Source organism: Ranitomeya variabilis, chromosome 5 (assembly GCF_051348905.1).
Source record: "Ranitomeya variabilis isolate aRanVar5 chromosome 5, aRanVar5.hap1, whole genome shotgun sequence".
Taxonomy (NCBI): Eukaryota; Metazoa; Chordata; class Amphibia; order Anura; family Dendrobatidae; genus Ranitomeya; species Ranitomeya variabilis.
In genome coordinates, this window is record NC_135236.1 from 49,668,908 (window position 1) to 49,692,278 (window position 23,371).

The 23,371-nt window shown below is 44.1% G+C and overlaps 1 protein-coding gene across 1 annotated transcript; it reads right to left on the reverse strand.

Annotated features, from left to right (window-relative positions):
• Positions 1-12,569: 12,569 nt before the first annotated feature.
• On the reverse strand, positions 12,570-22,220 carry PRDX2 (peroxiredoxin 2). Its single transcript, XM_077261887.1, has 6 exons — positions 21,926-22,220; positions 21,607-21,714; positions 19,859-20,012; positions 16,419-16,541; positions 16,207-16,337; positions 12,570-14,988 (listed from the first exon to the last, which is right to left on the reverse strand). Exons 2-6 carry the CDS (start codon positions 21,707-21,709, stop codon positions 14,903-14,905), a joined length of 597 nt encoding a protein of 198 aa, XP_077118002.1. The 5' UTR covers positions 21,710-21,714; positions 21,926-22,220; the 3' UTR covers positions 12,570-14,902.
• Positions 22,221-23,371: the final 1,151 nt, after the last annotated feature.

Here is a 23,371-nt window from a genome sequence, read left to right on the forward strand (position 1 = left end):
GCCAACTCCCCATCAACCAAAACAGGGTCCGGAGGATCAACAGAGGGAACAACGGGCACCACATATTTCCGCAATAAAGATCTATGGAAGACATTATGGATAGCAAAAGAGGCGGGAAGCGCCAATCAAAAAGACACCGGATTAATAATCTCAGAAATCCTATAAGGACCAATAAACCGAGGCTTAAACTTAGGGGAAGAGACCTTCATAGGAACATGACGGGAAGACAACCAAACCAAATCCCCAACCCGAAGCCGGGAACCAACACACCGACGACGGTTAGCAAAACGTTTAGCCTCCTCCTGAGACAATGCCAAATTGTCCACCACATGAGCCCAAATCTGCTGCAACCTGTCAACCACAGAATCCACACCAGGACAGTCAGAAGGCTCAACCTGCCCAGAAGAAAAACGAGGATGAAAACCAAAATTACAAAAAAAAGGCGAAACCAAAGTAGCCGAACTAGCCCGATTATTAAGGGCAAACTCGGCCAATGGCAAAAAGGCCACCCAATCATCCTGATCGGCAGACACAAAGCATCTCAAATAAGTCTCCAAAGTCTGATTAGTTCGCTCGGTCTGGCCATTTGTCTGATGATGAAATGCAGAAGAAAAAGACAAATCAATGCCCAACCTAGCACAAACGGCCCGCCAAAACCTAGAAACAAACTGGGAACCTCTGTCGGACACAATATTCTCCGGAATACCATGCAAACGAACCACATGCTGAAAAAACAACGGAACCAACTCTGAAGAGGAAGGCAATTTAGGCAAAGGCACCAAATGAACCATCTTAGAAAACCGGTCACAAACAACCCAGATAACCGACATCCTCTGGGAAACCGGAAGATCAGAAATAAAATCAATAGAAATATGCGTCCAGGGCCGCTCAGGGACCGGCAATGGCAAAAGTAACCCACTAGCACGGGAACAACAAGGCTTGGCCCGCGCACAAGTCCCACAGGACTGCACAAAAGAACACACATCACGTGACAACGAAGGCCACCAAAAGGACCTACCAACCAAATCTCTGGTACCAAAACTACCAGGATGGCCAGCCAACACAGAACAATGAACCTCAGAAATCACTCTACTAGTCCATCTATCAGGAACAAACAGTTTCCCCACAGGACAGCGGTCAGGTCTATCAGCCTGAAATTCCTGAAAAACCCGCCGTAAATCAGGGGAAATGGCAGAAAGGACCACCCCTTCCTTCAGAATGCCGACCGGCTCAAGGACTCCAGGAGAATCAGGCAAAAAACTCCTAGAAAGGGCATCAGCCTTAATATTCTTAGAACCCGGAAGATACGAGACCACAAAATCAAAATGGGAGAAAAACAGGGACCATCGAGCCTGTCTAGGATTCAGCCGTTTGGCAGACTCGAGGTAAATCAAATTCTTATGATCGGTCAGGACCACAATACGGTGCTTAGCTCCCTCAAGCCAATGTCGCCACTCCTCAAACGCCCACTTCATAGCCAACAACTCCCGATTGCCGACATCATAATTGCGTTCAGCAGGCGAAAACTTGCGGGAGAAGAAGGCACACGGTTTCATCAAAGAACCAACAGAATCCCTCTGAGACAAAACGGCCCCTGTGCCAATCTCAGAAGCATCAATCTCAACCTGAAACGGAAGAGAAACATCTGGTTGGCGCAACACCGGAGCAGAAGTAAATCGGCGTTTAAGCCCCTGAAAGGCAGAGACAGCCGCAGAGGACCAATTCGCCACATCAGCGCCTTTTTTAGTCAAATCAGTCAAGGGTTTAACCACGCTGGAGAAGTTAGCAATGAACCGGCGATAAAAATTTGCAAAACCCAAAAATTTCTGAAAGCTCTTCACGGATGTGGGTTGAATCCAATCATGAATGGCCTGAACCTTAACCGGATCCATCTCCATAGATGAGGGAGAAAAAATAAAGCCCAAAAAAGAAACCTTCTGCACCCCAAAGAGACACTTAGACCCCTTCACAAACAAAGCATTGTCACGAAGGATCTGAAATACCATCCTGACCTGTTCCACATGAGACTTCCAATCATCGGAAAAAATCAAAATATCGTCCAAATATACAATCAAGAATTTATCAATATAAGTCCGGAAGATATCATGCATGAAGGATTGAAAAACAGATGGAGCGTTAGTGAGCCCGAATGGCGTCACAAGGTATTCAAAATGGCATTCGGGCGTATTAAACGCATTTTTCCATTCATCACCCTGCTTAATACGAACAAGATTATATGCCCCCCGAAGGTCAATCTTAGTAAACCAACTAGCCCCCTTAATCCTAGCAAACAAATCGGAAAGCAAAGGTAAAGGGTATTGAAACTTGACCGTGGTCTTATTCAAGAGGCGATAATCAATACAAGGTCTCAAGGAGCCATCCTTCTTAGCAACGAAAAAAAATCCCGCTCCCAACGGTGAAGAAGATGGCCGAATATGCCCTTTCTCCAAAGACTCCTTAACATAACTCCGCATAGCAGTATGTTCCGGCACAGACAGGTTGAAAAGTCGGCCCTTAGGAAACTTACTGCCTGGAATCAAGTCAATCGCACAATCACAGTCCCTGTGCGGTGGAAGGGAACTGGACTTGGGCTCATCGAATACATCCTGAAAATCAGACAAAAACTCTGGAATTTCAGAAGAGGAAGAAGAGGAGATTGACATCAAAGGAACAACATTATGAACCCCCTGACAACCCCAACTAGTCACAGACATAGATTTCCAATCCAACACAGGATTATGTACCTGCAACCACGGGAAACCCAGCACGATAACATCATGCAAATTATGCAACACCAGAAATCAACAATCTTCCTGATGGGCTGGCGCCATGTGCATGGTCACCTGTGTCCAAAACTGGGTCTTATTTTTAGCCAAAGGTGTAGCATCAATCCCCCTTAAAGGAATAGGGTTCTGCAAAGGCTGCAAGGGAAAACCACAACGCCTGGCAAATTCAAAGTCCATTAAGTTCAAGGCGGCGCCTGAATCCACAAACGCCATGACAGAAAATGATGACAATGAGCAGATCAAGGACACCGATAACAGAAATTTAGGTTGTACAATACTGATAGTAAATGAACTAGCGATCCTTTTTGTCCGCTTAGGGCAGACTGAAATTACATGAGAAGCATCGCCACAATAAAAACCCAACCTATTCTGACGTCTGAATCCTTGTCGTTCCGTTCTAGACAAAATCCTATCACACTGCATTGGCTCAGGACTTTGCTCTAAGGACGACGCCACAGCGCGCACAGTTTGACGCTCCCGCAAGCGCCGATCAATCTGAATGGCCAGAGACATAGAATCACTCAGACCGGAAGGCGTGGGAAACCACCATAACATCTTTAACGGATTCAGAAAGACCCTTTCTGAAAATTGCCGCCAAAGCATCATCATTCCATTTAGTCAACGACCATTTTCTAAATTTCTGACAATACAATTCTGCCGCCTCTTGACCCTGAGACAGGGCCAACAAGGTTTTCTCCGCTTGATCCACAGAATTCGGTTCATCATATAATAATCCTAAAGCCTGAAAAAAGGAATCTACATTAAGCAAGGCCGGATTCCCAGATTCCAGGGAAAATGCCCAATCCTGTGGATCGCCACGCAGCAGGGAGATGACAATTTTAACCTGCTGAATGGAATCACCGGAGGATCGCGGTCTCAGAGCAAAAAACAGTTTACAATTGTTTTTAAAACCCCAAAATTTGGACCTATCACCAAAAAACAAATCAGGAGTAGGAATCTTCGGCTCTAAAGCAGGAGTCTGAACAATATAATCAGAAATACCCTGTACCCTAGCAGCAAGCTGGTCTACACGAGAAGCTAATTCCTGAACATCCATGCTGGCAAAAGACTCCTCAGCCACCCATAAATAAAGAGGGAAGAGAAGACAAAACAGACTGCAGAAAAAAAAATGGCTCAACACCTTTCTTCCCTTCTTCTGAGATGCATTTAACTCATTATTGGCCAGTTGTACTGTTATGATCTGGTGACCTTGGAGCCGCATGAAAACTTTCTCTGGAGTCGGTGGAACCTGTACTGACCGCAAATCCTGAACTAACACCGCAACTAGAAGTAGCCGTGGGGTGTGCCTAACAAACCCTAGACACCTCGACACAGCCGGAGGACTAAATACCCCTATAGATGGAAATAGGAATGCTATCTTGCCTCAGAGCAGACCCCCAAAGGATAGGCAGCCCCCCACGAATAATGACTGTGAGTAGGAGAAGAATAGACACACGCAGGTAGAAAACAGGATTTAGCAAAAGAGGCCACTCTAGCTAAATAGGAAAGGATAGGACAGATTACTAGGCGGTCAGTATTAAAACCCTTCCAAAAATATCCACAACAGATAATACAAAAAGTTCCACAATCTAACTAAAGACATGGAATGTATATCTGCCACTCCAGAGAATCCAGCAAGACTGAGAAAATACTGACACAATCTAAGCTGGACAAGAAAACACAAAGAATAGCACTGAATTGTGAAGCACACAGCATGTGTGCCACAGGAAAAAAAACCAGACACTTATCTTTGCTGATTTGGCAGAAAGACAGGAGTAACCAGGCAGAGGTCCAACACCTCCCAACAACAATTGACAACTGGCAAGGACTAATGAATCCTGCACACCTAAATACCCCAGTCAGAACTGCAATCAGCAGACACCCCTGACCAGGACTGCAACCCAGGGACAACTGCATTACCACCTACTACCACCGGAGGGAACCCAAAAGCAGAATTCACAACACACTATATACAGAGCTCCTGTGTATAATGTCACTGGTGATCACTATATTACCTGTACACTGACACTATATACAGAGCTCCTGTGTATAATGTCACCGGTGATGTTGGCATTAATATTGCATTTTTTTTGTTAATAATCAGTATGGTAGTATTATTCAAAGTACTTGTTCTCACCCACAAAGCTCTCCACAGTGCAGCACCCCCATACATCTCCTCCCTCATTTCGGTCTATCAGCCTAGCCGACCTCTGCGCTCTGCAAACGACTTTCGACTAACCTCTGCACTGATTCGTACCTCCCACTCCCGACTCCAAGACTTCTCCCGTGCTGCGCCAATCCTCTGGAATGCTCTACCCCAAGATATTAGGACCATCCACAATTTTCATAGTTTTAGGCGCTCACTCAAAACACATTTGTTCAGAGTGGCCTATCACATTAACTAATCAAACTAATCAAAGTCATTTTATGTTTGTTTGTAGCCCATTCACTATCTCCATCTTTCCCCCACCCCCTGAAGATGGCTGGACCATCATTGTTAATACATCATTGTAAATACACACCTGTGCTTTGTATCTCCCCCACCTCATTGTAGATTGTAAGCTCTCACGAGCAGGGTCGTCTTATTTTGCTTTATTACTGTATTGTTAACATTGTTACCTATGACTGTTGTGTTTGAAACTGTTAAACTGTAAAGCGCTGCAGAATATGTTGGCGCTATATAAATAAAGATTATTATTATTATTATTATTCAGTCCTATGTTGTGGTTATATATGGTCTATTCATGGCGTCACTGTATTTGTCCCTTGTATGTGGTATCATTCACTAACTATGTGGTGGTAATGTGTGGTCTGGTCATGGAGTGGCCATACTTCTCCCTAGTATGTGGTATTATTTGATCTCTGTATGGTGGTAATGTGTGGTCTGGTCATGGTGTGGTGGTATTTGTTCCTTGTATGTGGTATTATTTGGTCAGTATGTGGTGGTAATATGTGGTCTGGTCATGGTGTGGCCATACTTCTCCCTAGTATGTGGTATTGCTCAGTCACTATGTGGTGATAATATCTGGTCTGGTCATGGTGTTGTGGTATTTGTTCCTTGTATGTGGTATTATTTGGTCAGTATGTGGTGGTAATATGTGGTCTGGTCATGGTGTGGCCATACTTCTCCCTAGTAGGTATATGGTATTATTCAGTCACTATGTGGTGATAATATCTGGTCTGGTCATGGTGTGGCGGTATTTCTTTCTTGTATTTGGAATTATTGATTTTGGAATAGTGGATTATGTTGTATATGGAGGTCACTTGTTCTCTCTGCTATCACTAAGGAGACAATTCTTTACATTATAGATTGAAGAATAACCTTTGTTTTCATTTTTTGTTGTCATAAATCATTAGTTCACATGAAAATATGACATTTTGTAATCAATATTATTAGAGAAATCTGCTTCTTTCTCCTTCTGGACTCATCACTCATTCATAATATTCTCAATTCACAAGCAAAATCTGTCTTCACGTTATTGAGATAGGTGACAGCTGGTGCTTACAAAGTTCTATCAACAGCTGTACCTCTCATGTCAGGAGAACTCGCAGCAGAATGTCTGTATCGGCATCTAGCGCCTCCCCCTCCATAGAATATTACGAGCACCAACTGTCTTCTATCTCAGTAAGTCATTTACTGTATTTTTATGTGTACTATTGATTGATGAAATAAAAAATTAAAACGATGGTTACTCTTTAAGAGCTATTCCCAAAATTACAAGTTTTCCCTTATCCATGGGTTAGGAGGTCACTTTTGTTAATGTTGCCGTACCTGGATGCAGGTGGGATATAGTGGATCGCGCTCTGTTCGCTCTTGGGAGGTGTACACTCATATTAGAGGTTTCTGATCAGGGGACAGTTATTTTCACACCAGTCCTGTAATTTTCGGACCGTGCTATGTGCTTATATTACGCAGAATTCGGCCTTGGCTATATTTTGGCGCGAGGCCCGGCTTATTATCCACAGTAGGCAAATCTCATAGCCTAAAGCTTATAAATGGGCATGTGATTCGGAATTACAGCGCTCTATGGAATTGCTTTGTAAGCGATTCCCCAGTAGATCAGGTTGTTGACTCATTGCTTTTAGTTTAGTACAATATTACATGGATAACACAAGGCACAGAAGCTGCTCGGTTTTAATAGAAGCGAAAATATTAGTGTTTGCTTCAGTTCTCCCCTACGATACATTCAGATCCTGTCAGCGTTTGGTGTTATCTGGCACAAAGAGCACACCCACGGCCATGATTACGAGGGCAAGCGACGTCACTGTGTGCACGAAGATAGCACCGAGCCAGCACTGCACCCACCAGCTAATGATGCAGCAGTGGAAACAGCGCGCGACGTACGTGACAAAAGACTAATATGGGGAGGAACAGTGCAGGGTAACTGTAATAAGAGGTTACAGGGGTAATAAGAGGATCAGGAGCCGGGTTACTGTAATAAGAGGTTACAGGGTAATAAGAGGATCAGGAGCCGGGTTACTGTAATAAGAGATTACAGGGTAATAAGAGGATCAGGAGCCGGGTTACTGTAATAAGAGGATACAGGGTAATAAGAGGATCAGGAGCCGGGTTACTGTAATAAGAGGTTACAGGGTAATAAGAGGATCAGGAGCCGGGTTACTGTAATAAGAGATTACAGGGTAATAAGAGGATCAGGAGCCGGGTTACTGTAATAAGAGGTTACAGGGTAATAAGAGGATCAGGAGCCGGGTTACTGTAATAAGAGGTTACAGGGTAATAAGAGGATCAGGAGCCGGGTTACTGTAATAAGAGGTTACAGGGTAATAAGAGGATCAGGAGCCGGGTTACTGTAATAAGAGATTACAGGGGTAATAAGAGGATCAGGAGCCGGGTTACTGTAATAAGAGATTACAGGGTAATAAGAGGATCAGGAGCCGGGTTACTGTAATAAGAGGTTACAGGGGTAATAAGAGGATCAGGAGCCGGGTTACTGTAATAAGAGGTTACAGGGTAATAAGGGGATCAGGAGCCGGGTTACTGTAATAAGAGGTTACAGGGTAATAAGAGGATCAGGAGCCGGGTTACTGTAATAAGAGGTTACAGGGTAATAAGAGGATCAGGAGCCGGGTTACTGTAATAAGAGGTTACAGGGTAATAAGAGGAGCTGGAGCCGGTTACTGTGATCTGTGATTGTGTTCTCGCACCTGGTTGGGGCCTGTCTTTCTCCTGCACTCATTGACCCCACCACTCTTGTAATTGAGCAATCATTTAGTGTTGAAATCCATCTCACAGAGACATTTCCTTTGAACTTCAGATACATCACACCCTCCTTGTACGCAGGGGAAGCAGCGGCGTCTGGAAACTTGAGGATCACAGAGTTCATATTGTGCCATGAGCTTTGCCTGTGCACATCCCGCACTGTACATTATACACACACACATATATATATTTTTTTTTAGATTGTACTATATGTCAAGAGGTGATGAGATTGGTACTGACCCGGTCCCTACAAGGTGGGAATTAGTTTTAACCATTTCAGTTCACTTGTATCATAGATCAGGACAGATTTTTGCTAGGCTGACTTCTAAGTTATGGGAGGTTGCAGCAATTCGGACCCCATAATAATCATTGGGGCCCACTCCTCTTTATTTACAGAAATGATGAAAACTTTTCTGTTCCCACAGATGGTGCCAGTTCCATCAATACTGGAGGGACAGACACTTTTTCTGTGGTGATCAGCCTTATCATGGGCCGCACTGTCTTCTCTCCTTTCTTGTACTTATCTATATGGTCAATGCACGGATCCCCCTAATAACTTCCAGGGATGAGACCATGAACCCTGGCACTATGTCAGGCATCAGAATCATCACTCATGCCAAGAATGGATTGATCAACCCCTTTATGTCATTAATAACTGGATCATAAATCCCTTTACCAGGATGGAATCCCCAAGCACAGGGAGTAAAATTTATTCTAGCCCCTATGTAAATGCCAAGCCCACGCTAAGCTGTCCTGAGCATAGCACAGAAATAACTGCAACTTTACTGTGTGCTGTTAGCAATGCTGTCCAATTCTACTGCATTGTAAGTGGCCACACTGCCCTCTTGTGGTGATAATGTATTTTGCCCTTTGTTTTATATGTTCCTAGAAATGAAGTACAAGCTGGCCAAAAGTAGTATGTTCAGCATGTACTTGAAAAATAGGCGCACGTGTACTACTCGAAAGAACAAAGGCATATTCTAATATATATGAATTATCACCTCACCACTGGATACGGGATAACTGTTAGTTTGGAGCGCCCAATGCTAGAACTTTGTCAGTGCCATCAACATAGAGCAACATGATGAAAATGTGAGTGATTGATCCTTTCAACTCTGCAGCCTGAAGAAAAGCAAAGTGTATTTATCACTGTACAAAAAAATATTTATTATGTAATAAGTTCAGTGTATTTCAGGATAATCTCTACTTGCAAGTTTAAGGAACCGCAATGGGGTCAAATGTAGCCCCTCCATATGCAAATTCTTTTTAAACTTCCTTTAAAGATAATTATGTAACTTGACTTATTTTTATTACACGCCAGGGTACGATGAGGTGAGATTTAAAGCTCTATTATTCTTCACGAGCCACACTGGATCCACCTGTTTGTTTACTTTCATTCTCTGATGTCATCTTTATGGGACTGGACATTGTTTTTTGTAATCCTGTCATGATTTACATGGCAGGTTCTTGGAGATGGACGAAAACGCGTCCGGTATACTGTTCTGCCTCAGTAAAAGGATTTATAAACAGCTTTGAGGGATATGATTCTCGCTACTATATAGACTGTATGTCCTGCAACGGGAACAATCACCTTCATGGATTCTACAATGGTGTTTAATCATGGCCATAACCTGAATGTACTCTCAATATTGTAGTTGTGTGAAACTAAACTCTCTGACTTTTCTGAGGAAGAAGTATTCCCAAACAAGGTGCTTTAATCTCTGGCTCGAAAACCCCCAAGTAAACACTTTCATGCTCTGTTCACATGTATGCAAGTACATTTTTATTAAATAATCACTAAGATTTTGCACTTAAACCAGGAACTGCATTTTTCTGCCCAAAGGAATCCTTTTTGTTTACCAGATTCACAAATAAAGTCACCACAGTTCAACAGCATCTTCCAACGCATCGTAGACATGAATTTTTAAATAAAATTACACCCATTTTGCCTCAAGTGCTAAAGCAGATTTCCTGATTATATATATATATATAGTATATACATACACAGACCAAAAGTTTGGACATACCTTCTCATTTAAAGATTTTTCTGTATTTTCATGACTATGAAAATTGTACATTCACCCTGAAGACATCAAAACTATGAATTAACACATGTGGAATTATATACTTAACAAAAAAGTGTGAAACAACTGAAATTATGTCTTATATTCTACGTTCTTCAAAGTAGCCACCTTTTGCTTTGATGACTGCTTTGCACACTCTTGGCATTCTCTTGCTGAGCTTCAAGAGGTAGTCACTGGGAATGGTCTTCACTTCACAGGTGTGTCCTGTCAGGTTTAATAAGTGGGATTTCTTGCCTTATAAATGGGGTTGGGACCATCAGTGGTGTTGTGCATAAGTCTGGTGGATACACAGCTGATAGTCCTACTGAATAGACTGTTAGAATTTGTATTATGGCAAGAAAAAAAGCAACTAAGTAAAGAAAAACGAGTGGCCATCATTACTTTAAGAAATGAAAGTCAGTCCGAAAAATTGGGCAAACTTTGAAAGTGTCCCCAAGTGCAGTGGCAAAAACCATCAAGTGCTACAAAGAAACTGGCTCACATGAGGACCGCCCCAGGAAAGGAAGACCAAGAGTCACCTCTGCTTCTGAGGATAAGTTTATCCGAGTCACCAGCCTCAGAAATCGCAGGTTAACAGCAGCTCAGATTAGAGACCGGGTCAATGCCACACAGAGTTCTAGCAGCAGGCACATCTCTACAACAACTGTTAAGAGGAGACTTTGTGCAGCAGGCCTTCATGGTAAAATAGCTGCTAGGAAACCACTGCTAAGGACAGGCAACAAGCAGAAGAGACTTGTTTGGGCTAAAGAACACAAGGAATGGACATTAGACCAGTGGAAATCTGAGGTTTGGTCTGATGAGTCCAAATTTGAGATCTTTGGTTCCAACCACCGTCTTTGTGCGACGCAGAAAAGGTGAACGGATGGACTCTACATGCCTGGTTCCCACCGTGAAGCATGGAGGAGGAGGTGTGATGGTGCTTTGCTGGTGACACTGTTGGGGATTTATTCAAAATTGAAGGCATACTGAACCAGCATGGCTACCACAGCATCTTGCAGAGGCATGCTATTCCATCCGGTTTGCGTTTAGGTGGACCAACATTTATTTTTCAACAGGAAAATGACCCCAAACACCTCCAGGCTGTGTAAGGGCTATTTGACCAAGAAGTGATGGGGTGCTACGCCAGATGACCTGGCCTCCACAGTCACCTGACCTGAACCCAATCGAGATGGTTTGGGTGAGCTGGACCGCAGAGTGAAGGCAAAAGGGCCAACAAGTGCTAAGCATCTCTGGGAACTCCTTCAACATTGTTGGAAGACCATTCCCGGTGACTACCTCTTGAAGCTCATCAAGAGAATGCCAAGAGTGTGCAAAGCAGTCATCAAAGCAAAAGGTGGCTACTTTTAAGAACCTAGAATATAAGACATATTTTCAGTTGTTGTTTCACACTTTTTTGTTAAGTATATCATTCCACATGTGTTAATTCATAGTTTTGATGCCTTCAGTGTGAATGTAGAATTTTCATAGTCACGAAAATACAGAAAAATCTTTAAATGAGAAGGTGTGTCCAAACTTTTGGTCTGTACTGTATATGTATTAGCATATATGCTACGTGGAAATACGGCTCCATGATAAACATGTTAGTCAGATATAGAGCTTGGGAATGTCTGATTTATGGGACTAGTGGTGTAATGGGGTGAGTTTCCTTAACCAACATTGCCCCCTAGTGGCACATTACCTTCAATAATTTTTTGGGTTCCTTTTCCTCGACAAAGCACAAAATTCTGGTAAGCAAGCAGATAAGTCACGATACCACTCTTGACAAGCAGAAAAATCAGGACTCCACACTTAGGCTGTTTCCATGGTCAGGAAACACTGCGGGTTTGATGCTGCATACAGCCGCAGTGTCAAACCCGCAGCGTCCAGTTGTTACAGCATAGTGGAGGGGATTTTAAGAAATCCCATCTCCACTATGCATTAATAGACACAAGCGGCAGACCTGTGTAACCGGACATGCGGCGCGTCTTTATAGATCGCAGCATGTCTATTTACGATGTGGAGATGCTCAATCCCCGCAGTGTAAATTTCCCATTGACTTATCGTTGGATGCGGTCAAACTGCATCTAATTATTACTCACATGCATAACTGCAGAAACGCAGCTTACTACGCATGCAAACTAATTTAAATAATCTTACCTTGACACTGCCGGAAGTCCGCGTCCACTCCAGTTCTCGCGAGGAGATCAGCTGACTACGAGAACTGCCATGCACGTGACCGCAGGGTTCTCTCTAGTCACTAGGCTGGTTCTCACAGTCAGCTGATCACCGGAGAGTTCTCCCCGGTGGTCATCTACAAGCTCTGCTACATCTGGATGTCAGACATGCAGATGTAGCAGAGCTAGACGCATCATGGGACAGTCATTATTAAGGACTATGTCAGAACAGGGAGTATTTGTGTCGGTTTATTATTTTTTGCTTGAGATCTAGGGCATCGGGGAATTAGGTGTACAATAAAGATGGGAAACTTGTGTTTTATTTAATTAAATGACTTTATTCTGGCTGTGTCTTTAACATGCAACAACTATAGGATAAGTAATGGATAGGCGTCTTATTGACTTCTCCATTACCAAGCTGGGCTTGATGTCACCTTACAATACAAAGGTGACATTAACCCCCAAACTATTACCCCACTTGCCACCGCTACAGGGCAAGTGGGAAGAGCAAGGGTAAGTGCCAGAATTGGTGCATCTTAACGAGGTGCCATTTCTGAGGTGGTTCAGAGCTGGTGTTTGTAGCCGGGGGGGCATTCAATATCCATGGCCCTTTCCTAGGCTATTATTATCAGCCCGCAGATGTCTGCATAGTCTTTGCTGGTCATTAATTATAGGGGGCCCCCCACATCATTTTTTGAGAGGTCCCCCATTTTAATAGCCAGTAAAGGCTAAGTATACAGCTGTGAGCTGATATTAATAGCCTGGGAAGCTCCATGGGCATTACCCCTTCTCAGGCTATAAACATTGCCCCCCAGGTGCTGGCTTTCCCTCTGCTGGATTTGAAAATTGCACGGGAGCCCAAGCAAAAATAAAAAGTTTTCAAACTTCAAGTTTTTTACATCCATAAACCACCTAGTCATGCTGTACAAAATTTTTAAGTAACATTTGCCATGTCTACTTCACATCCGCATCATCTTGAAACGTCCTTTTGTTAGGAAGTGGTAAGGGTTTTGTTTGTTTTTTTAGGACCACATCACTTTTGAAGTCACTTTGAGGGGTCTATATGATAGAAAATACCCGAACGTAACACCATTGTAAAAACTGCACCCCTCAATGTGCTCATAACCACACGCAAGAAGTTTATTAACCCTTCAGGTGTTTCACAGAAACTGAAGCAATGTGTGAGAAAAAAACCCACATTTTAATTTTCCCACCAAAATATTCCTTTAGCCCCAAATTTTGCCTTGTCACAAGGGTAACATGAGAAAATGGACTATACAATTTTTTTGTGTAATTTATGCCGAGAACAAAGATACCTGAAGTGTGGGGGAAAGCTACTGTTTGGCACACGGCAGGGCTCATAAGGGAAGGAGCGCCTATTTACTTTTAGAGTGCCAAATTTGCTGGAATAGATAGCCATGGAGACACACACGACCATTTTGGATGCTGCAGTGGAGAAAAGAAAACAAAAAAAATTAAATATATTTTTCCCCAAAATATGTTGTTCATTTTCACAAGGATAACAGGAGAAAATGAGGAGTAACTGGTTATGCAGTGTCTCCCGAGTACCCTACATGTACTCAGAAACTACTTTAGGCACAGTGCAGAGGCGCCATATAGTGCAAATTTTACAGTTATGGTTTGCAGGTGCCATGACCCACTGGAGAGCCCCTGAGGTGCCAGAACAGAAGAACCCCCCATAAGTGACCCCATTTTACAAACTACACCTCAATGAACTCATCTAGGGGTGCAGTTATATTAACACCATGGGTGCGTCACAGACTTATACCATTGGGTGAATAATGAATAAATTACACGTTTTCTCACCAATACTGTTTTAGCCCAACATTTTTCATTTTCGCACAGGTAAATGATTGAAATAAAAGCCCCATAGTTTGACCCACAATTTTTCCCAAAGTGGAAATACCGTACTGTTTAGCCGCACGGTGGAATCTGGGGACAAGGAACGCTATTTGACTTTTGTGGAACAGATTTATTTGCGGACTTCATGATGTGCCTTAACAGTAGAATCCCCCCCAGTGATGCCTTATTGGAAATCACACCCCTTTGGGAATTTACAGATGCAGCGATTGACTATAGGACTTTTCCAGATAAACACGTAGTGGAAATTGCATGTCTGCCATTGTAGTGCCTATACATTATTGGGCTCAGCTGATGGTGCTGGAGACTTGTTTTCAGGCTCATGACTTTTCTACTCAAAATTGTGGGAGGCAGAATGAACAAAAAACAACAATTCAGGAATTGTTTTGGTTTTTCTATTTTAATGCTGCTCAGTCTGTGGTAAGAGGGACAAGACTGCTTTATTCTTCAGGTCAGGAACGCAAGAAAATAAAGTGTCAGGACAGGAAAACCCCGAATTATGCCCATCAATGGGGGTCTTAGAGATGACACCCCCTCCCTCCATAGACAAGTTTCTTTCCAGAATGTGACCTCGGTTGATTTTGGTACCGATATCAGTAAGGATAGATTACTACAAGCCAGTAGGAACCAGTAACTTTTTTTATTTAAAGAACGAGACTAAGTGGTGGCATCCCCCAGGCAGAGGATGGAGGTGGCAGCAGCAGGGTCCGGACCACAGGTCTGTGCATGTGAGGAGCCCTTCAGCCACAGGGGACACTTCGCAAGAGTCGGGGCAGCTCAGTTCTCCTTGGAGAAATATTCCTTGCTGTCCTTCACATTGGGCTTGATTGTGCGGCTGCCGGGTTTCCATCCAGCAGGACAAACTACAAAAGGAAAGACCGAAGGAGACAGGTCAGGGAGATTGTCCAAGGGTGAGGAAACGATTAATAATAAAGTATCAGACGTTTTGGCATCTCCCTTTTGAACCCAGCAGCTGAAGCAGAGCCCGATGCTTATACTACAACTGTGGCACCAAATAAAGCCAGTAATGAGCCCCAGGTAAGCAACCAAATAGATAAGGAAGGGGGGAAGTTAGACTAAAGCACGCGAGTAAAATACAGCTTGTGCATAAAATCTAATTATGAAGCATCATACACCCGAGTATATTGGATCACTGCTGTCTAATATTATATAACTGCACAGCTGGAATCCACTACAGTCCCGGCCTGTTAGGCAATCCCCGCACGTGTTGTGTCTAACAGTCGTGAGAACACAAACATGATATCAGCCTTGCGCGAATATTATATCAGAGCACACTCGCTCCTCACTAGACATAACCCTTTCTCTTAGTCATTTAATTTACATGACCCCATACCAGCACTATTAATGAATTAGATATTAAAAGGTCAGGACTTTTGCTATAAGAGGCATTGGTCAGGAACTTATTGATAAATTATAGCATTTAATATATTTACACCTGGGCACAATACCGGGACTGGATCACAGCTGTCACACTCTAGAATATGTATACAGCAGTGATCCAACTCACTTGGGGGTATGATACTTCATAGTTATACAAGACAAATAAAACAACTTCTTTTCCCCCTTATTATCTCCAGCCTTATAGTGGTGCACACTTAAGTAAATTAATGTCGGATAAGATCGGACAACTCATTTATTGTAATAAACAAAACACATAGTTTTGGTAGTGAGCCCATGTATATTAGCGCTAGGTTATGAGGCTCCCTCCCGTTACACTAACAAGCGTTAATGATGAGCAGACGTGCTGGGATAAGGTGTTAGTTTGCTCGGGTGCTAACCGAGTGTCTTCAGCGTGCACAAATAATATGTCGAGTCCTCGTGGCTGTTTGACAACTGCAACACATGCAGGGATTTCCCGTTTATTAGACAATCCCTGCATCTGTCGAACAGCCACGAGACACAGCTGCAGGGATTAAAATAGGAGCACGCCAAAGACTTAGTTAACACACGAGCATGCTCAGATAACACCTTATCTGAGCATGTGGCTCATCACTAATAAGCATTCACTGAAAAAAACAAAAAAAAACAAACATCACTCCTAACGGGGGTCCGTGTCTCACCTTCTCCATGTTTGTCGTTGAACTGAAATGCCTGCACCAGTCGCAGCACCTCATCTACACAGCGACCGACCGGCAGATCATTGATGGTAATCTGACGGAGGATGCCCTTGTTGTCGATGATAAATAGACCCCTAAAGAGAATAATGTGGTCAGCCATAGCAGGTGTCAGGAGGTGGGAGAGAATGTAACAGACATTTCACCGAAAGCCTTACCTGTATGCGACACCATCTTCCTCCTTCAGAACGCCGTAGTCCTTGGAGATTGTGCGCTTTAGGTCTGACAGCAGAGGGATGTTCATGGGGCCCAGACCCCCATCTTTGCGGGGAATATTAGTCCTGAGAGGAGAAAAATCCATTGCAGATTAGGTCTCTACTTACACATCGTGTGAGCACTTACTTCTGGCACTACAGCTTTATACAGAACACTGAAGATGGGAAATTGGACTTGTGATAGCCGTTATTCGGTGAACGATGATCACGTGACTGCCGTCCTTAAAAGGAGGCATATTGGTGGTCGTTAAGGGGTAAAAAAAAAAAAATCAAATAAAATTAGTTAACCCTTTTCATGACCGCCAAAATGTCTTCACTGACCTAAGACAAGAATAGTATCCCCATACAGGTGACAATCCAGCAGCTGTCGGCTGTACACTATAGCTGACAACTTGCCACGATCAGTGTCGGCACCGTCCATATCTGCTTAACCCCTTAGATGCTGCTGTTAATAGTGACTACATCATATAAATGGTTACAAGAGTGTGGGGGCTTCCGCTTTATCCCCATCGGCCCCCTGAGATCATGATTTTGTGGTCCTGATTTTTGCTGTGGCAATTTACAGCCAAATAGCGGCCTTAGAGTCTGCCGGCTACAGCGGCCTGTTCAGAAGTTAGCGGCATTTAGGAGGTAAAAATACACTTTCATTGTCATGCCACTTTGCATTAATTCCTGAACAGCACCTGAAGGGTTAATAAACTACCTGACATGTCCTCGATATGTCAGGGGGTGCTGTTTTTAACATGGTATCACTTTTGGAGGTTTTCCAATATATAGCAACCCCAAAGTCACTACAAACCTTAATATGTCCTTCAAAAATATAAAATTGTAAATTTCCTAGAAAAATAAAAAATGAATGAAAGATTGCAGCTACATTTTTAATCCTCCTAAAATGCTAACAAAATAAAAGAACATTTTCCAAATGGTGCTGATGTAAAGCAGACACGAGGGATATAAGCCTAGGGTGGGAAATGCACCAGGTACTGGTAAATGTCAAAAATAAAAATAGATACCAATAAAAGTAAAATTAATTGAGACATCAGTAGTGTTTTTGAATATCCATATTGAATCAGGAGCCCCATACAGTTCATGATGGCCCCATAAGATGCTCCATATTAAAATATACCCCATATAATGCTGCACAAAGGTTAATAATGGCCCCATGAGATGCTCCACACATTTTCCCCATTTCCTGTTGCTGCGATTAAAATTTAAAAAAAAAAAAAAAAAAAAAAAAAATCACATACTCACCTCTTCGCTCAGGCCCCCGACACTTGCGATAGTCACCTTCCTCGTTCCATCGCTCACACTAATCGCGTCATCGCGCCCTCTGACCTGAACAGTCACAGCCAGAGGACTGAAGACAGCAGCGCACAACGGTGGAACGAGGAAGGTGACTATCGCGCAATGCTCACCTCCCCCGATCTACTCACCTGCTCCAGGCGTGGTCCCTGGCAGCATCTCACTGTCAGATTGTCTCTGGGAGCATCTTCCTGTGTTCAGCGGTCACGTACCGCTCATTACAGTAATGAATATGCGTGCATATTCATTACTGTAATGAGCGGTACCACGTGACCGCTGAACACAGGAAGAGCTGCCTGGAGACCACCGGACATGCAGGGACCGCGCCAGGAGCAGGTGAGTATGTTACAGCCGCCTCTCCCCCTCACCCGCCGACCCCACGCTGACACTGACTCGAGTATAAGCCGAGAGGGTCACTTTCAGCCTAAAAAAGTGGGCTGAAAATCTCTGCTTATACTCGAGTATGAGAGATATCGATCTATCAATTTAACAAATAAACAAAACAAAGGGACACTGGTCAGATTTCAAAAATTTGACCTGCTCACTAAGGGGTTAGAAAAACAACGCTTTACACTGTACTGGCCATTCTCAGGCACTGCAGCTCAGCTCTTATGGATGTAAACAGTAGCAAAGCTGCAGTGTCACGAAAGTCCACTTTTTGCCATTGCGGATCTGTGGGGTCCCTAGTGTCAGACCCCCACTGATCTGATTTGCAGGTAGTCCTCAACAACCCCTATAAATTAAGGTACAGATGAGGTAGAGGGAGCCCCCTCACTGTTTAGATGCCACAGCATCAGACTGCTGCACTGAAGGTGTTGGACTATGCACACGTTGCGGAATGGGGTGCAGAATTTTCTGCACAAAATCTGCATCGCCTGGCAGAAACCGCAGGGGCAGATTTGCAGCGGATTTTCTGCGGTTATAACCACTACGCATTTCTATAATGGAAGGGTGCAGAAACTATGCAGATCCACACAAAAGTAGTGACAAGCACTTTTAAATCTCCAGCGTTTCTGCTCAGAAAAATTCGCTGCAGATCCGCACCAAATCCGCATCGTGTGCACATAGCCTTACTGGCGGGGTCAGAGTTACCCCTAATCTCTGCTGTCGCAGCACAATCTACATTACACTACATCTAGCCAGCGCTGTAAATGTACAGAATTGTCTATTTTAAGCCTGAGCCCATTGTAGTCCAGCTGAGCAATGCAAGTGTATAAAGCTGACCGGAGGCGAGCTGGAGGAATGCATTCTCCGTCATATCTGCAGGGGGCGTATGTCAGAGCCACTATATCAATCACCAAAGCAATGAGACGTGAAGGGCGACACGACTAAACCACAAGGACGTCTGGTGAAAGGATCAAGTTTCTATGATGGTCGGGACACAACACCCAATGGTGACCAGATAATATTAACTAGCTATAAAGCAGCACGAACAAGATGGTCACCAACTACACCGTAATCTGCAGCTGGAGGCAGCAGATAAGACATCTCCTTCTGCACAACAGTTATGTGAAGGGTCTGCATCATATGTGCAGGGTGGAGACCCTCAGATAAGGGCGGATGCTGCCCATGATTACCACCTCCACACCCTGCACTATTCTGCTGAGTTTTTGTGCTCTTGTATTAACCATTCACCACCATGGTAGGAGTCACTTACCAGGGACAGACATCACAATTAGTGCTGCAGATGCCAGTAAGTCGGCACTTTACAACAGCTGCAGAATGGTCTAGGAAATCTAAACTTACCCCATAGCTTTTATGTCTGCACAGATCAGGCTTTGCAAAGTCCATAATCTGCAATAGGATTATATGCAGCTCCTCTTGTGTTAGTAGGTTGCATGTAATCGAAGTCACATCAACAAGGGCCAGCCAGCAAAGAAAGGCACGCTAATGGCTAGGACCGCTGCACAAGCTACCTGCTGGTCCTACACGTCCTGGGACGTCACCAGCACTACTCACCTGGCATTGTGAGTATCTGGCAGGAGTTACCCTTTTAGTATGTTACCGCCTCCAGCAAAGCCTACTGTCCCGATTGTAGCATTAATTTACACCTTTGTCCAAAAAGAAAGTCTGGATCTCACCATGCCAGGTGTGAGAAGTGCGAGTCCACAGATGCTCCGATAACTTCGCAGCCGATCTTACGAAATTCCTCCGCGTGTTCACTGAAGGCAATGATCTCTGTAGGGCAGACGAAGGTGAAGTCCAGAGGGTAGAAGAACAGGACAACATATTTACCTGTCAAAAGAAAGACTACAGATCAGCTACAACACTGCATTCAATGCACAGAGGGGACTGGGAGAGTGATCATTACGGTAAGGAGCCCCCACTACTCAGCAATTCCCCATTGTCAGCAGCTGATCTGGACTCCTCTCCTGCATCATGAATCAATATTTCTGCCTCAGACAATGGTCCCTTTAAGAACATCATTTCTAATATGCAAACTTTGCAAATCAGACTTTACCAGATAAGTGGTGCACATAACCTGCAGCTAATATGTACAACAAACAGGACACCCAACCAACACCATAACCCTCAAGGTCCACCAAGGGGCCACACTACAGCCGGTCCTGAAATACAGATCCCTCCGGCATGTGTTCTGCCCAGCGGTGCTGAAAAGGTTCAACATAATGGGCCTGAGCAAGTCACTCAATGTCCATAATGGAAAGTGAGAGGGGTCACCCATCAGACCACCATTGTCTAAGGCTCCATCACCCAACAAAGATAAAACCATTAATGGGAGTCTGGCAGCCCAGACTGAGTATGAACTCAGAAAGCCTTGGTGCATTGTGGGTGGGGCCCAGAGGCTTTGTGCACTGACCACCTACTGGTTATGCTGGTCCCTACCTCCCTCACTGGTGACAGACAGCGCGGTTTTCCCAGGGGTGAGCACTCTGCAGAGTAAGAAAAGGCAACCATTGGGGGTTAAGCCCAGGTCACCATGCACACCAGAGGGGAGGCCCAGGGCGCCACAGTGCACCAGAAGGGAGGCCCAGGGTGCCACAGTGCACCAGAAGGGAGGCCCAGGGCGCCACAGTGCACCAGAAGGGAGGCCCAGGGCGCCACATTAACATTTATAGCCATATTTGCTTAAACTTCAGTTTTAGCAGAACGGTCACAGCAAGCAGATCTGTCTATAGCGATCATATTCCTATCTGCTTAGGTCTTACAGTCCTGTTTGGGCTTTAGATCACTCGTGGCTAGAGGACCCCTTTAAACATGATAAAACTCAATTTCCATAATGGGGCGATTGTGTGAGAGGAGCGCAGTACACTCCATTAGTAACACCCAGAAATGGCAATATTAGGCCAAGTTCACATTAGCGTCTGTGTGCGCAGCGTACGATTCGCATGTGTAACGTGTACATATCTTTTACACTGTGTACGCAGGGACATTTTTTTTTTGCATGCGTTCGCTTCCAGATGCGTACGCATGCGTCTTTTTGAGGTGTGCGGCAGGGTCTGGTGAACGCAACATGTTGCATTTTTTGAGGCATCAAATTTTTCACAATCATCCACATGCGGCCGATCACGTCCAAAAAATGCATTACTGTCTATAGGAACACGTGTACTTTAGACTGCGCATGTCCAGATAATGATGTCACGGCCCCCACCATGCACATAAAAGACGCAAACACATGCTGAAACGCATTTAAACACATGCGCACGCAGCATTTTGGTTTGTGTCATGCGCACAATGATGCAGAGGCATAAGCATGCTTTTGCATGAGTTTTCGCATGCAGATGATACGCTACGGACACATACGCAAATGTGAACTTAACCTTAATCAGAGCCCCCACACACCAGCACCATATACTGTCACGTCGCTCACCCCTGTAGTCCGCCAGCTTAATTTCCTTAAACTCGCCATTCACAACCGCGGTGGCCTGGAAATCTGGAGCGGGCTTCCCAATGTGAGCGTTCCCAGCAGCCATGATGTCTGGGGAAAAGGAAAAATCATAAATGGCGTAAACCATAAATAAAATCCACACAAAATAATTTCTCCAGTAATAACACATCCTGCAGGAGACAGAGCGAGAAATCCCAGGATAAGAATGTAACACCATCACTAACTACACACAGGCGCCCCAACTGCCCCCCTCAGCCCACCACTGGCCCCCTCAGCCCTTAAGCCTCCATGCCGCACTGACCTCCTTCAACAGCGTCTCACCGCACACTGCGCGCGTTCTCCTCACGGACTGACCCTTATACATCCTCGGACTCTACCACTGAAGGACACACCGGGTGGCAACAGTTCATCCCTCTCCGTTTGCATTAAACGAAGATTAATTAAGCTGCTTACACCGCGATAGTGATAACAGAATGAAAGTCTTGTCAGCGGCTGAAAAAGCTGTAAGTAAATTGGAAGAGACGAGGAAAACACTCCCCCATTCTGCTCTGCTAAATAGACTCGTCCACACCTGCCGTATTCTTCTCACAGCATCCTCTGTGAGGGATCACGTCACGTGACGCGGCCCTGTATACTGTATATATAATATATGGGGCACACACAGCCCTCCTGTATACTGTATATATAATATATGGGGCACACACAGCCCTCCTGTATACTGTATATATAATATATGGAGCACACACAGTCCTCCTGTATACTGTATATATAATATATGGGGCACACACAGCCCTCCTGTATACTGTATATATAATATATGGGGCACACAGCCCTCCTGTATACTGTATATATAATATATGGGGCACACACAGTCCTCCTGTATACTGTATATATAATATATGGAAAACACACACAGCCCTCCTGAATACTGTATATATAATATATGGGGCACACAGTCCTCCTGTATACTGTATATATAATATATGGGGCACACACAGCCCTCCTGTATACTGTATATATAATATATGGGGCACACACAGCCCTCCTGTATACTGTATATATAATATATGGGGCACACACAGCCCTCCTGTATACTGTATATATAATATATGGGGCACACACAGCCCTCCTGTATACTGTATATATAATATATGGAGCACACACAGCCCTCCCGTATACTGTATATATAATATATGGGGCACACACAGCCCTCCTGTATACTGTATATATAATATATGGGGCACACACAGCCCTCCTGTATACTGTATATATAATATATGGGGCACACACAGCCCTCCTGTATACTGTATATATAATATATGGGGCACACACAGCCCTCCCGTATACTGTATGTATAATATATGGGGCACACACAGCCCTCCTGTATACTGTATATATAATATATGGGGCACACACAGTCCTCCTGTATACTGTATATATAATATATGGGGCACACACAGCCCTCCTGTATACTGTATATATAATATATGGGGCACACACAGCCCTCCTGTATACTGTATATATAATATATGGGGCACACACAGCCCTCCTGTATACTGTATATATAATATATGGGGCACACAGCCCTCCTGTATACTGTATATATAATATATGGGGCACACACAGCCCTCCTGTATACTGTATATATAATATATGGAGCACACACAGCCCTCCTGTATACTGTATATATAATATATGGGGCACACACAGCCCTCCCGTACACTGTATATATAATATATGGGGCACA